General features: G+C 40.8%; 1 protein-coding gene and 1 pseudogene across 6 annotated transcripts in view; both read left to right on the forward strand.

The window, feature by feature from the left end:
- DCAF6 (DDB1 and CUL4 associated factor 6) overlaps positions 1-16,321 on the forward strand; it is a 136,067-nt gene that overhangs the window by 25,835 nt on the left and 93,911 nt on the right. For all 6 annotated transcript variants that reach the window (XM_027771257.1, XM_027771258.1, XM_027771259.1 and 3 more), the window contains 3 exons: positions 4,921-5,034; positions 9,717-9,852; positions 13,067-13,281. In XM_027771257.1, the coding sequence (XP_027627058.1) occupies positions 4,924-5,034; positions 9,717-9,852; positions 13,067-13,281 (462 nt within the window). In that variant the 5' untranslated portion in view covers positions 4,921-4,923. The remainder of the gene's footprint in view (positions 1-4,920; positions 5,035-9,716; positions 9,853-13,066; positions 13,282-16,321) is intronic.
- On the forward strand, positions 2,013-3,967 carry LOC102476844 (dnaJ homolog subfamily C member 2-like; annotated as a pseudogene).

Raw genomic sequence — 16,321 nt, forward strand, 5'->3', positions numbered from 1 at the left:
TTCATTGTCTTTTTTCTCTTGCATCTCCATTAGCTTTGTCACTATGAATATTTTAAATTCTTTATCTGATATTTCAATAAGTTCCCTTGTATTCTCTGTGGAGGAAAAGGACTTATTCTTTTCCCTTAGTGGAGAGATATTTCCTGGGTTTCTCATCTGTCTTGTGCCTCTGTGGTGGTTTCTGGTCATCTGATAGATTATACGTTTTTTTCCTAGCTTTCGTAGTGAAGTCTGAGCAGTCAGAGGTCTGCTGAGGGATGAGCTGCAGTCTCTAAGCATTACCGTTTTTCTCCCTTTGTGCAATAGAGTCCATGGAAATTAAGGATTAATCTGACCCTAAATGTATTCAGATATTTAGCTACTGTGCATCTAGACCTGTCTAGAAACTCAAGTGTGTGGAGGCTGAGCAGAAAAGTGATAAAGGTAAAAGGAAAAGGAAACAAAGAAAAAAAAAATAGAGAGAGAAAAAAAAAAAAAAGACAAAAATAATTTTTAAAAAAAGGAAAAAAATTTTAAGAAAAAAAAACCTGTGCAGCATGTGAGCACGCCCACAAAAGGAGCTGCTCAGACCTCAGATACAGGTGACTGGTGATTGGCTTGTCCTGTGTGGGTTGAGGAAAGGTAAGAATTAGCGAAATAAAAGAGCATCAGAGAACTAAGAAGTTTAAAAATTAAGGAAAAAAATTAAAAAGAGAGAGACAGAATAAATAGGTGCTCTAACCTGGCTAGATGAGGGGAGAGGGGGGTGAAGTCCAGACAGAGGTCTTCAGTGATCCTAATCCTAGTTTCATTTTTAAATGGTTTAAGATCGTCAGTATTACGTATATTTTGCTATAATTATTTTTTTTAAAGGTTTTTGCCATGGAGTACATCTGCTCACCAAAGAGAGACAGAGAGAGACAATCAGAGGGAAAATGAAAAATCATTCTCCAAGGGAGAGGGTCATGCTGCAATCCATTCTCTCAAGATTTTGGACATGCATGCACATGAGTCCGACCTGATTTTCAAGCTGTTAGGTCCAAGGTTTGAGCCATAGTTGGCATTGTGGGAGTTCATCACCTTAACTGCCACACCACCTACTGGCTTCCGATTAAGCATATTAAAAAAAATTAATAAAAAAAAAACTTTGTTAAAGCATACAGGGTTTATAAATATTATAATTTTTGCATCTGAATTTTTTGGTAATTTATTAGTGGATTATATTTTATATTTATAGAAAATGTGGAAGTTGATTTTATATCAATTTTTCTTTTTTTAAGAGATTTTGCTATAGGGCACATATGCTTGCCAGAGAGACAGAAAGCCAGAAATCATCCTTCAGGGGTATGGTCTCACTGCAGTCCCTTCTCCTCCACTCTCTTCTCAGGATGTTGGGCACAAAAGCACATGCACCCAGTGTGAGTTTCAAGCTGCTAGGTCCAGGACTTAAACCACTGTCAGCCATGTGGGAGTCCAGTGACATAACCGTTACACCATCTGCTAGTCCTTGTATACCATATTCTTGCTTTCAGTCTTCTCCCACTCAAGATCGTAGTCTAAATTTTAATCCAAATATTGCTACTCACCTGTTGACTGCTGCTTTACAAGCAGCTTTGCTCTCAAGGATTAGCTGGGATGTCACAATATTTTTCCCATGTCTTTTATTTTTTGATGTTCTTGAGTTGTAGGAGTTCATTTTGTATCCTGAATATTAGTCCATTATTAGATACATAGTTGGCAAATATTTTGGCCCAACCTGTAAACTGCTTTTTCATCTTATAATTTTCTTTGCTCTGCAGTTGCCAGTTTGACATGATTCCATTTATCTATTTTTTCTCTTGTTGCCTGTGTCTTTGGCATTATGTTCAAGAAATCCTTATTAGTAGTCTCCAAGCACCTGGTCCTGGGCGACTTAGAGCCAAAGTGCGAGGCTCAGAAGGAGAGGTAGAGCTGGAGGGGACGCTAGGCGCCCTCTGCCTGGGACGCGAACCCCTGCATTCATGGGGCTAGCCCAGGCACCATGCTGCTCCTGCCGAGCGCCACCATCACCCACACTCTGACCTCTGGAACTGGAGGATAAGAAAGGATTATCAGAGGAATCAGAAGATGAAGAATTGCAGTTAGAAGAGTTTCCCATGCCGAAAACACTTGATCCCAAAGACTGAAAAACCAAGATCATTATGCAGTTCTTGGACTTGGCCACGTGAGATACAAAGCTACACAGAGACAGATCAGAGCAACTCATAAAGCAATGGTTTTAAAATGTCATCCAGACAAACGGAAAACAGCTGGTGAACCAATAAAAGGAGGAGATAATGACTACTTCACTTGTATAACTAAAGCTTATGAAATGTTATCTGATCCAGTAAAAAGACGCGCATTTAACAGTACAGATCCTACTTTTGATAACTCAGTTCCTTCTAAAAGTGAAGCAAAGGACAATTTCTTGGAAGTGTTTTCCCCAGTGTTTGAAAGGAATTCCAGATGGTCAAATAAAAAAATGTCCCTAAACTTGGTGATATGAATTCATCATTTGAAGATGTAGATGCATTTTATTCTTTCTGGTATAATTTTGATTCTTGGAGAGAATTCTCATATTTAGATGAAGAAGAAAAAGAAAAAGCAGAATGTCATGATGAAAGGAGATGGATTGAAAAGCAGAACGGAGCAACAAGAGCACAAAGAAAAAAAGAAGAAATGAACTTATTATAAGAACATTAGTTGACAATGCATATAGTTGTGATCCAAGAATAAAAAAATTTAAGAAAGAAGAAAAAGCCAAGAAAGAAGCAGAAAAGAAGGCAAAAGCAGAAGCCAAGTGGAAGGAGCAAGAAGCTAAAGAAAAACAAAGACAAGCCGAATTAGAAGCTGCTCGGTTGGCTAGGAGAAAGAAGTTAGACAGCATATGCATTATTGGCAAAGGAGAAAGATATTCAGAAAGAAGCCATTAAAAAAGAAAGGCAAAAACTTCAAAACTCATGCAAGTCCTGGAATCACTTTTCTTTTTTTTTTTTTTTTGGAGAGGTTTTTGCTATAGGATGCGTGCGCTCCCCAGACAGAGACAGACAGAAAGTGAGAAATCACCCCCTGAGGGGATGGCCATGCCACAATCCCTTCTCCATTCTCCTCTCGGGATCTTGGGCACGCATGCACACGCACCCAGCATGAGTTTAAGCCACCGAATCCGGAACTCTAACCGCAGTCGACTCCATGGTAGTTCAGTGATGTAGCCATTACACTAACTGCTGGTCCTGGAATCACTTTTCTGATAATGAGGCAGAGGTGGTGAAAATGATGGAAGAAGTGGAAAAACTTTGTGATTGGCTTGAGCTAGCAAGTTTACAGTGTTTGAATGAAACACTTATTTCATCTACAAAAGAAGTAGGAAAGGCTGCTTTGGAAAAATAGAAGAAATAAATGAGCAAATTAGAAAAGAGAAGGTATGCAACAAGCATCTAAGGCTGCAGAGAATTCAACTTGCAGAAGTGGACATGGCAGTAAAAGTTGGTCAGAAGATGATCTGCAATTAAATTAAATTGATTGCAGCTGTGAATTAAAGCTGTGCATCTCTTCCCTGCTGGAACAAATTCAAGAGGGAAGTTATTGCTAATATGAACATACATTCTTCCTCTGGAGTCAGGAGAACTGCCAAAGATGTTATTGGCAAAACGAAGAGTCTCCAAAAACTTGACCCTCATCAAAAAGATGACATATAAACAAAAGGCTTTTGGTAAGCTTAAAAAAGAACATGGGGTGGTACCTCAAGCTGATACTGCCACACCTTCAGAGCGATTTGAAGGTCCATGCGCAGATTTCATCCCTTGGACACAGAGGAACATTAGCTTTTAGAACAGGCTTTGAAAATATACCCAGTAAATACACCTGAAAGATGGACTGCATGCAACAATACAAGGAACTCATTGAGATGGTAAACGCGAAGAAGGCTGCTCAAGAACAAGTACTAAATGCAAGTAGAGCCAAGAAATGACTTCATGACAATCTTTGTTATGTGTGCATTTTTATAATAAAACTGAAAATACTGTGTAAATTTTTATTTTTAAAACTGTACTTAATGGCTGGGACCAGCAGTTAGCGTAATGGCTATGTCGCTGGACTCCCTTGTAGTTGACCGCGGTTCGCATCCCGGACCCGGTGGCTTAAAACTCATGCCGGGCACGTGTGCGTGCATGCCCAAGATCCCGAAAGGAGAATGGAGGAGAAGGGATTGCAGTGTGACCATCCCCCCTGGGGGTGATTTCTTGCTTTCTGTCTCTCCGTCTCTCTGTCTGGTGAGCGCATGCGCCCTATTACAAAAACCTCTCAAAAAAAAAAATACTTAATGGTAATAATTTGAAAGTATGCTACTTCCAATATAATTTCCTAGAGTACAAGATCAAACATTTATATAAAACAACCTTCAAGGTGGTAATCTTATGCTTTGAAAGTATGACACAATATTTCATTCAAATTTCCAAATAAATAATGTTCATTTTTATTTTTTTCTTTATGGATTAATAGCCCAAAACTTACTCTCAGTTTTATAAATATAAATGTCCAGGACCAACAGTTAGCATAATGGCTATGTCACTGAACTCCCATGTAGTCGACCGCGGTTTGAGTTCCGGACCCGGACCCGGTGGCTTAAACTCACGCCGGGCGCATGTGCGTGCGTGCCCAAAGTAGATAAAACTAATTTTCAAGAACTTTGTATCTGAAGGTTGCATTCTAATCTTCAAAGTAATTAACTGTGTTAATTCAGTAATTACTTCTTACATTTATCTGCCTTTATTGTAATGTTTTGAACGATGACGTGGTTAAGTCATAAAATATATGGGTTTTGTTGCTTTTACCTTAAACATTTTATGAAATCGAGCAGTATTTTTCAAAGCTACCTGTTCAAATGTTCAGCAAGTTTACCTCTGCTTTTGTTCTCACCCTCAGATTATGACTGTACCAAATGACCCTTCCACTTTCCTCTCTTGTGGTGAAGACGGAACAGTGAGGTGGTTTGATACACGCATCAAAACCAGCTGCACAAAGGAAGACTGCAAAGACGTAAGGGCCAGTCTTTAACAAATGATGCAGAAAAGAATAAGGTTATAATTAAAATTGGACAGTAAGTTATTTCTGGGTAATATGATTATGGGAGAATTTTAAAATTGTTTTGCTAAGATCTCTAATAAACATATTTTTATAATCATAAAATGTTTAAAATGCATTTTAAATTATTATATAATTATATTTACGGGGCACAGTGTGCTTTTCAGTACATGAATGCAGTGTGTAAAGAGCAAAGCAGCATAATCAACATCATCGCAAACATTTATCATTGCTTCATGTTGGGAGCATTCAAAATCTTCTCTCTTAGGTATTCTTAAATATACAATAAATTATTGTTAACTAAAGTTACCCTATAGTGCTACACAACACTAGAGCTTATTTTTATCTAACTGCAATTTCGTATCCATTAACCAACATTTCTCTGTTCCTCCAACCTTCCCCAGCCTGTAGTAATCATTCTACTAGTTTTCATGTATGAGTGAAAATGTGATTTTTCTCTTTCCATGACTCATTTTTTTTAAAGTTAAATTGTTACTGAAACTGGGAAACTTGGAGTTTACTGTGCAGTTAAGGTGCATTTATGAAAATTTGCAGTTATTCAGTATATACTCCAGGATTACAAAAACCTGAAGAATTTATTAGCATACCTCCTTTAATAATAGAGACCATGTTGGCTTACCCAGCAGCCGGGGGTCAGAGCTGTCGGCATGACCCAGCCACATTCCTGCAGGCGAGGGGTGCCGCTCCGTGTTGGCTGAGCAGCATGGAAGGCCCGCTCTAGTTCCTGTGGCCCAGCCTACCAGGCCGGCACTGAAGCCTGAGTCTGTGGCCTTGGCTAAGCAGGGCGTAGGGCAGACGGATCCAAACATAGTGAAACCCTGTCAAAATTACTCCTCTCTTTCTCTTCATCTCTGTCTCGCTCCCCTGCTGGTTCATACTGTTTCTCACCTTCTTGATTTAAAAAAAAAAAAAAAGTTAGCATAAAGTGAGATTATTGTATTTCATGTCTTTCAAACTAGCAATTATGTGTTATCGTTTTTTACAAGAAATATTAAGATACCATTCTATCAACATGCTCATTCAAATTTAGCTCACTTTTCTAAGGTTATAGCTTCACTGTTACTGTTTATGTTTAAATAATACTTTAAACTTATAAAAAGTCCTAGACTCATTTAGTCTTTGACCCCAGGCAACTAATCCCAGCTGTTTTGCCCCTGTCATATATTATTTAAAGCAGAGTAGCCTTTTCTTGGATCATTTTGAAGTAAATGAAATAGTATTACTAAGTATATTTTTACTGAAAGTTAAATGTGTTAATAAGTTTAAAAGTACTTGCTCAATAAACCATTTACCATAACTAACATGTTTGGGAGTAAAATGATTATTTTATATATTTGAAACAGAGAAGAAAAAGAAAACAAAAAGGAGAGATTTCAAAGGTTTTTTTTTTTTTTTTGAGAGGTTTTTGCTATAGGGCACGTGTGCCCGCCAGAAAGACAGAGACAGACAGAGAGGGAGAAATCACCCCCCTAGGGGGGATGGCCACACCACACTCCCTTCTCCTCCATTCTCTCGGGATCTTGGGCAAGCATGCACATGCACCCGGCGTGAGTTTAAGCCACCAGGTTCAGGACTCAGACCGCTGTAGACTACGTGGGAGTCCAGCAACATAGCCATTATGCCAACTGCTGTTCCTGATTTCAAAGTATTTTTAAGACACAGTTTTTTTTTTTTTTTAATGTGCGTATGTACATACACACCAAATAGGAAAGCATTGAGCTGAGGCAGAAATAAGTTTAAAAGGTGTAGTTATTAGGGACATTCGGTATGCCTTTGCTTAGCAAGTAGTGGGCACTGAGACCGGCAGATGGCATAATGCTACGTGGCTGGACTCCCATGTGGCCGGCTGCATTTTGAGTCCTAGACCCAGCAGCTTCAAACTCCATCTGGGCACGTGTGCGTGCATGCCCAGAATCCCAAGAGAAGGTATCGTGGTGTGGCCATTCCCCCTGGGCAGTGATTTCTCACTTCCTGTCTCCCTGTCACTCTGTTTCTTTGGCAAGTGCACGCGCCCTATAGCAAAAATCGTTTCTCAAAAAAAGGCACTAAAATTTGTTATTCCAGGTTCTTTTAAACTTTAAAGTACAGTGTGTTATGATTTAATTGTGTTTTTCTGAACCAAAAACCTGTGGAAGTACAAAGGCAAGGCTGATCGTCGAAAATAGTCTTTAATAAAATTATTCATTTACATATAAATGTGAATAGTTAGAAGGTGTAAGGGAAAAAGTAATCAGAGCAATTTTTATGTTCTAAGAAGTTAGAATTATGAAAGGCATTTTGTAAATTGATTTCTGTGTAATAGGAGTAATGTTGTAATGTTAAAAATTAAATAAGCAAAGCTTAAAATAAATTAATTTTAAAAAATCTATCAGATGGATGTGTGCTTGCCTGAAAGACAGAGAGAGAGAGAGAGAGAGAAAGCACCTTCCCATGGGGATAGTCATGCCATGATCCTTCCCCTCCATCTCTCACTCTTTCTGGGTTTGGCACATATACACATGCACACATGCACACATACCCAGCCATACACACATGCACACGTGCACACATACCCAGCCAGGTCTGAGGCCCAGACTGCCATGCCACAAGCTGACCTGATGGTTAGTTTAACAGACAGGGACCCCTGAGGCTGGATGGTGGTGCAGTGGTCACTTGGTGAGGCTGACCTACAACCGGAGGTTCTGGCTTCATCCAGGCAAGTAAGTACACACCCGTAATCTAGGACTGGCTGGTGGGTTGAGGCCACAGTGTTTTATTTTCTATGCAAAAATTAATTATGACTTTTCTGATGACTGTGTGTGTGTATACATAAATACACATATACATATACACACACACACACATATATATGCACATACACACACACACACACACAGACGCACATATATATTTAGAGAGAGATTTTTGCTATAAGGTACACACGCTTGCCAGGGAGACAGAATGCTATAAATCCCCCCCAGGTGAGATGACCATACTGCAGTCTCTTCTCCTCTTAGGATTTTGGGCACACCTGCACTTACACCCGGCACGAGTTTTAAGCCTTCAGGTCTGTGACTCAAACTGCGGTCTCCTACGTCAGAGTCCAGCGATGTGACCATTATACCACCTGCTGGTCCCATATATTGTTACATTGTTACCCAGTCTATCATTATCACATGAAATGTAGCTAGTTTTGAAAAGGTAATTAAATTGATAATATAAAGAATGAGTTTAAAGAATTATCAGAAGCTTCTTATAGCTACTGCTAATCTATTAATAGTATAATTGTTCAGGTTTTCAGTATGTAAGGTTTTTGTTTTTTGGGTTTTTTTTTTTAGAGGATTTTGCTATAGGGCGCGTGTGCTCGCCCGACAGAGACAGAGAGATAGAAAGTGAAAAATCACCCCCCAGGGGGGATGGCCACGCCGCAATCCCTTCTCCTCCATTCTCCTCTCAGGATCTTGGGTACACACACACACACACACACATACACGCCCGGCGTGAGTTAAAGCCACCGGGTTTGGGACTCTAACCGCTATCAGCTACATGGGAATCCAGCGACACAGCCTTTACACCAACTGCTGGTCCCCAGTATATGTAAGTTGTTTTTTTTTTTTCTTCAGACTTATTTTTTGGGTGTGTGTTACACAAATACTGTTTTTAAAATTTCTACATTAAGTTTAGTATTTCTGTATATATTTTGTTTTGATTTATTCAGGAAAGTATGAAATGTAGTAGAAATCAATAAATTATGGATCTGAATAGTAAACTATAAAGAAAAAATATTTTCCTTAGAGTGATAAGTTGCTAAGGAGGGGTGTTAACTGAATTCATTTATCTTGGTTTACATAGGCTGAATGTCTTAGAAATGATTTATATTAGAAACCTGAAAAGTAAATTTAAAAAAAGTCAAGGGGAACCTTGTTATGCTGACTGAATTAGGACTTTTTAGAAAGTTTATTTCATCATCTTTTTAAAATTATTTTTATTTGGAAACCAGCAGTTAGCGTAATGGCTGTGTCGCTGGACTCCCACGTAGTCAACCGCAATTCGCGTCCCAGACCCAGTGGCTTAAAACCCACGCCGGGCGCGTGTGCGTGCACGCCCAAGATCCCGAGAGGAGAATGGAGGAGAAGGGATTACGGCGTGACCATCCCCCCGGGGGGTGATTCCTCGCGTTCTGTCTCTATGTCTCTCTCTGTCTGTCTGGCGAGCACACGCGTCCTATAGTGAAAAACCTCTCTCAAAAAAAAATTTATTTTTATTTGATGGTGTTATTTGTTTTTAGTTTTTGCTGTAGGGTACGTGCACTTGCTGAAGAGAGACAGAGAGAGAGAGAGAGAGGCAGAGAAGTGAGGAGGCACCATCAGGGCAGCTGGCTGCGCTGTGGTCTCTTCTCTAATAAAAAATCATCTGTTGGGATTTGGGCAGCCAGACACTTGTGCCCAGGGTGATTGTCAAGCCAACTGGCCTGGAATTTGAACCTCCAACTCTGCCAAGTGGGATCCAGCTGCCTTAACCTCCACACCACTTGCTGGAGAAAGATTATTTCTTTCAATTAAAAGAGAAATGTTTTAAGTGTAGTGTCATGTCTACTGAATCTCCCTCTGTAGCTGGAATTGTGTCATCTTTCGTAGGACATTTTAATTAACTGCCGACGTGCTGCCACCTCTGTAGCTATCTGTCCACCAGTACCGTATTATCTTGCCGTTGGCTGTTCCGATAGCTCAGTACGAATATATGATCGACGAATGCTGGGCACGAGAGCCACAGGTAAGAAGATCGTGTTAGGGAAAACATAAGACACCAGCAGTTCAAAGAACAAATCTTTATGACATCTTTGCAATTTAAAGTTTCTTTAGTGTGTAATAAAATTTCAGGGAACAATGTATTTAAGTAATATGTATTATCATATAAAACAGCATTTCACCAAGTTCTTATGACCCTTGTTAATATGATACTTTTTTGTTTAATTTATTACATTAATAAGTTGTGATGAGTCAGCCAGTGGCATGAGTCAGCCAGTGGTTAAGGTGGCTGGATCCCATATTGCCAACTGCGTGGTTCGAGTTCTGAACTCGGCAGCTTGAAATAAGCCAAGCACCTGCATGTGCATGTCCAGAATCCTGAAAGGAGGGAGAGATGGAGGAGAGGGGATTGCAGCATGACCATCCCCATGGAGGGGCATGCTTTCTCACTCTTTCTCATTTCCCTCCCTCCCTCTCTCTCTCTCTCTCTCCCTCTCCCCCCGACCCCCCGTGTCTGTCTCTCTCCAAAGAGCATGTGCACCCTCTGGTGAAGATTTTTTTTAAAAAGTTGTTATACTGGCCAGTCCTATAGCCTAGTGGCTATGCTATCCAGTTTCCACATGGTGAACAGCAGTTCAAATCTTGGCCCTGGTGGCTTGAGAAACATGGGTGCAGTGCATGTGTGCTCCAAATCCCAGCAAGGCAAAGAAATGGAGGAAAGGGGATTGCAGTGTGACCACACCCCATCGAGCAGTGTTTTCTCTCTCCTTTTTTCTGTTCTGTGTCTCTTTGAAAAGTGCACCCACCCTCTGGCAGACTGAAAAAGAAGAATGTTGCGAGGCTTGGAGACTGGCTTCATAGTGCGTTGCTCAAGGTCTGTGCCATGGAAACTGGATCCTAAATGGCCAGCCATGATTAGAATCTGGCCCCAGAGGCTTGAAAAACATGCTGGGCACGTGTGTGTGTGTGTGCCCAAAGTCCTGATGGGGAGAAATGCAGGAAAAAGGATTACGGCGTGACCACGCCCCTTTGGGGGATTCTCTCTCTCTCTCTCTCTCTCTGTCCCTCTGTCCCTCTGTCTTTCTCCCACAACTGTCCCTGGTGAGTGCTTGTACCCTGTGGCAATTTAAAAAAAAATTAATAAAAGTTAAAAAAAAATGATTCTGACATTTGACATAGTAGTTTCTCAGGACTGCCGTGACAAGTCCTCACAAATGATATCTTATCTGGAATCAGGATGTCTCAGGGCTGGTTTCTTCTGGAGGCTTTGAGGGAGAGTCTCTGTATGCGTCTCTCCCAGCCTCGATTGGTTGCTGCCTGTCTCTGGTGTCCTGGGGTTCATGGAAGCATTAGTCCAGTCTGTGTCTCCATCCTCACACACCATTCTGTGCATGTCTTTCAACATCTCCCTCTTTTTTAGGGCACCGTTATCCAACACGATCTCATCGCAATTACGTCTGCAGAGATCCTATTTTCAAATAAAGTCACACTTTTTAAAAAATCATTTATTTTATTTATTCTTCTTCAATTTGACCAGAGAAAGACAGACAGAGAGAGGAGAGAGAGAAAGCAAGCTGCCAAATCTGGGATGCGAACCATAGTCAGCCACATAGGAGTCAGGTACCTTAACCACCACACCACCTGCTGGCCCCTAACGTCACATTTCAAACTTTTGAGTAGATGCGAATTTTGGGGGGACATAAATTTTGGGGGAGACTGGCATTTTTCAGTCAAGAGAATGGTGGGAAGAAAAGTTAGAAAACATAGTGGGTATATATATATAGCACGTTTGTGCCTGCTTAGCTTAAAGTACTGTTAATAGTGCCGCAATTCAACCTGAATCCGTCTAATTTAAACTGTTTTTCTGTTTAGCCATTGGGGGATAAAACTACTTCAGAAATAACCAATTGAAACTCAACTTCCATTAGCATTTTCTCAGTAAAGGAATACCAGGATTACTTAATACACACACCCACACACACACAGACTTGAATGTCAAATGTGAATGTTTTACCCGCACACTGTTCAGTTGCTCACAGTAAAGGTAGTCTTGGGCAGAAGTCGGCAACGCCAGTGAACGTGGACATAGATGATTGAAATGGGAATGCCAGGCATGGTCTTCCTTTGTTGAACTGTGATGAGGAGTTTGGATTTCAAGAGTTAGAAGAAACAGCGGTAATATAATATAATCGGATACAAAACAGACTTAGTTATTGTCTCTCAGCAGTTGACATTTTGAGCAGGACAGAACTTCACTGTGCAGAATTACACCGTTTGTGTAACAGTAGAACTCTGTGCTCCAAGAGCCCCAGGCCCCGTTGGACCCCTTCCTCTTATATAACATTGTACTGAACGTGACCGGAGTTGGTTAAAGTCTGTACAGAATTGTTTTAATTGATAGAGGTCAGTTTAACTTGCCACAGAGCAGGGGGGAGGGAGGAAACCCGCACGGTGGGGTGTGGCCCTGCTGCAGTCCTTCTCTGCGTAGACACCTGTTTGGATCTGAAGAATACTTGCACTTGTGCCTGGGGTGTTTTTCAAGCCTTGCGGCTAGGATTCAAACCATCTTTGAATGGCCATGTGGGATCCAGCTCCCCTAATCAACAGCTAACAAATATCAGCTTTTCTATTATAAAAAGGATATTATGTAAATTTGAGAGGAGTTCTTGGAGATGATTTACTGTTACTATAACCATAAATTGCTTTCTTGCTTTCCAAATTTGCTAAAGGATGTGTGCACTCCGCAGAGAGGGAATGACAGTGAGAGTAAGAAAGCACCTGCCAGGGAGTGGCCATGCCCGCAGTCCACTCTCCTTTCGGGATTTTAGGCTTGTGTGCACATGCACCTGGCACGTTATTCAAGCCACTGGGTCCGGGATCGGAACTGTAGTGTTGCCCATGTGGGATCCAGCCACCTTAATCACCATGCTGACAGCTCGTGATTAAAAATCATTTTAATCTGTCAAATTATGTATTAACTTGCTAATTAAACCAGTGATGTAATCTGGAATGCCAGACAGTCATTAACCTTTTTTAATAGACATGTTTTTATACCGTATTATCTGTTGTTCTTTCTTTTGTTTTAAAATCCAAAAACTGAAGGACCTCTTCTAGAAATAAATGTGATAGCTCAGATTTATGTCTACTTTAGACCACATGTCTCATAATTCACACAAAGATTTTAAAACATATATCTTTAAAAGTTATTCATTTCAATTAACTTCAGTTTCCTCATTTAGGGAATTATGCAGGCCGAGGGACAACTGGAATGGTTGCCCGTTTCATCCCGCCCCATCTTCACAATAAGTCCTGCAGAGTGACATCTCTGTGCTACAGTGAGGACGGGCAAGAGATCCTCGTTAGCTACTCCTCAGATTACATCTATCTCTTTGACCCGAAAGATGATACAGCACGAGAACTTAAAGCTCCTTCCGCAGAAGAGAGAAGAGAAGAGGTAGGTTTATGCAAACACACGTTTTTTATTCGATTCAGGAAAAATTAATTCAGTGAGTCCTGGGGCCTGCAGGCCAAAAAAAATTGTGTTAATTTTCAAGTCATTTACAGTTTAGGGAGGGAGGACGTGAAACACAAGAGGGAGCATCAGAAAGCTCTTGAAAAATGCCTATTGTGGAAAACTGTACACGGATTTGAAAACGTTTTTGTATCAAAATACACTTGTACTTTTCATTTTTCTGCAAACTTTCGGAAGTCCCCTCATATGTGAAAGAACTGGGGCTGATAAAGATAAGGTTCTCAAAAGATTATTGTGAGCTATTTTTTCTTTTTTTTTTTTTGAGAGGTTTTTGCTATAGGGCACATGTGCTCGCTAGAAAGACAGAGACAGAGAGACAGAAAATGAGAAATCACTCCCCAGGGAGTGGCCATACCACAATCCCTTCTCCTCCATTCTCCTCTCGGGATCTTGGGCACGCACACACACGTGCCCGGCGTGAGTTTAAGCCACCCGGTCTGGGACTCGAACCGCAGTCGACTACATGGGAGTCCAGTGACATAGCCATTATGCTAACTGCTGGTCCCACTGTGAGCTATTTTTAAAGAGGACATATTTAATAGCCAGATGCATCTCTGAGTTCATGGAAGCACAGCAGAAGCCAGAACAACCAGCAGGCCCAGCAGGCAGGAGAGGCAGCAAAGGGTAATGAGAGATGGTAAGGAGAGTGCGCGCAACCCAGGGGTCCGCTCACTGCTGACTGCTCGCTGGGGCGGACCCTCCCACAGCGGTGGGCTACGTGGCATGGCGGTGGGCCTCGGGGTAGTGCAGACACACACGGTACGTAGTACAGATGCGCAGGAGTAAGTGGGAAGGGTGAGTTACAGTAGGAGTGTATTTTGAAAAGTAGGTGAATTGGATTACTGTCACAAAAATGACAAATAGTTCATCATTTTCTTCTAAAAGAGAAAACCTAGAAATATTTCAATTTTCACAGTGTGTTGCCTTAGAAAAATTTTGTTTGCTTTAATCTGATTTCTTTTCTCAACATATTTTTCGTTTTGGCTTTATTTTCTAATGCCCCGTGTTTATTCGTTCTACTTTGGGCTTGTAAATGTCTTGAAATTAACCGTAGATTTTTATTATCAGTGACTTTTGAGGCTTGGCTCAGTGCCTATTAGTAAACACATTTTAAAGGTTGCTAAAGACAGCAATTTGATCATTTCTACAAGCTACAGAATTAAATTCAGTTCTTAGAATTGTAGGGATAGTGGGCTATAAAACTAGAAAAAGATGAGGATGATTTTATAAATATATTTAGGATTCTAAATGTGGCAGTGTATTTAAGTGAATTAGGACGTTGACAAAGAAGGGAGTGTGTCATGGCTAGCGAAATCTGTGAAGAGTTCATGGGTCTGGTTGGAAATATGGAAGGTGCTCTGTCATTCTGTTGCCATGCAATTGCCCCTTGAGGTATGTGGGCGAGTAAAGTGACAGACTCTGGCCTGTTACATAACGAGAGCTGGAAGTGCACAGGTGCCTTAAGTGGGCCAGCTAGCTTGGATACCATAGGTCGTAGCCAGAGGATATTTATGTAATCAGAGCGAGCGAAGCTGAGTCATGACAGCTGGCTTTTCTGGAAGCGTGTTTCTTGGTATTCTTTGTTGAATTAACTAAATTAAGAAACATACTTCCAAAAACGGATCAAAATGATAAAAATAAATTACGTTTATTATAACAAGCCTAATCATTGAGAGGCACATGTAGAGGACATGAATGATCTGTCTCCCTCTCGATTCCAGTACTTTTTCTTTGGGTGTTTTATATTAAAACCTTGGTAGTATGTTCGGAGAAGCTCATCTCACCTCGCTAAATATTTCCTGGGGCCTACGTACCCCACGGCCTATATTAAACTTGAGAAAGGCAGGGGTGACTGGACAAAGACATGGCCCCTCAAGAACTTAGAGTTTCATGGAAGGAGAGATATATATAAATGCAAAACTTAAAATAATGGACCTATCCATAGGGACTATGTTCTGTGAAAGAAGAATGAAGAAAGTAATAGTTGATTTTGACTGGAATATTAGTAAAGCTTGAACAGGGTAAAGGATGAATAAAAATGTATGTTTTCATAATATTTTTATATTTTTTCCATTTCTGGGTGCCTTTTAGTTTTTCATGTCTTCCAATAATTTCTCTCTCATTTTTTTCTTTATCTTAATTCAGTTTTTTTTTCCCTTTTGTTGGAGAGGTTTTTGCTATAGGGTGTGTGCACTACCCAGAAAGACAGAGAGAAACAAAGAGACAGGAAGCGAGAAATCACCCCCCAGGGGAATGGCCACACTGCAATCCCTTCTCCCCCATTATCCTCTCTGGATCTTGGTCACACACGGACACGCACCCGACATGAGTTTAAGCCACTGGGTCTGGGACTTGAACCGCGGTCGGCTATGTGAGAGTCCAGCAACATAGCCATTACACTAACTGGTCTCAGTCTTAATTCAGTTTTTTTACTTCTCATTTTATTATATTTTTGCATTTTTTTAAAAATGAGAGAAAGCGAGGTTGAAAGCAAGAAAGAGAAATGGCTGGTTTTTTGTTTTTTTTTTTTTTGAGAGATTTTCACTGTAGGGCGCGTGCGCTCGCCAGTCTGACAGAGAGAGACATAGAGACAGAAAGCAAGAAATTACCCCCCAGGGGGGATGGTCACGCAATCCCTTCTCCTCCATTCTCCTCTCGGGATCTTGGGCACGCACGCACACGCACCCAGCGTGAGTTTTAAGCCACCGGGTCCGGGACACGAACCGCAGTCGACTACGTGGGAGTCCAGCGACATAGCCATTACGCTAACTGCTGGTTCCCAGAAATGGCTGTTTTTTTTGTTTGTTTGTTTGTTTGGGTTTTTTTTGTAAAACCAGGCCACTTTAATGTTTTTGTACAATTTAATAAATAATCTTTTGATGACTGCTGACATGTAAGACCGGCTATATTCAGAAACATCAGTCATGATGGTTTTCCAGATGGTGTATCATCTTCAAAATTA

The sequence above is a fragment of the Tupaia chinensis genome, unplaced genomic scaffold (genome assembly GCF_000334495.1).
Source record: "Tupaia chinensis unplaced genomic scaffold, TupChi_1.0 Scaffold000198_1, whole genome shotgun sequence".
NCBI lineage: Eukaryota > Metazoa > Chordata > Mammalia > Scandentia > Tupaiidae > Tupaia > Tupaia belangeri.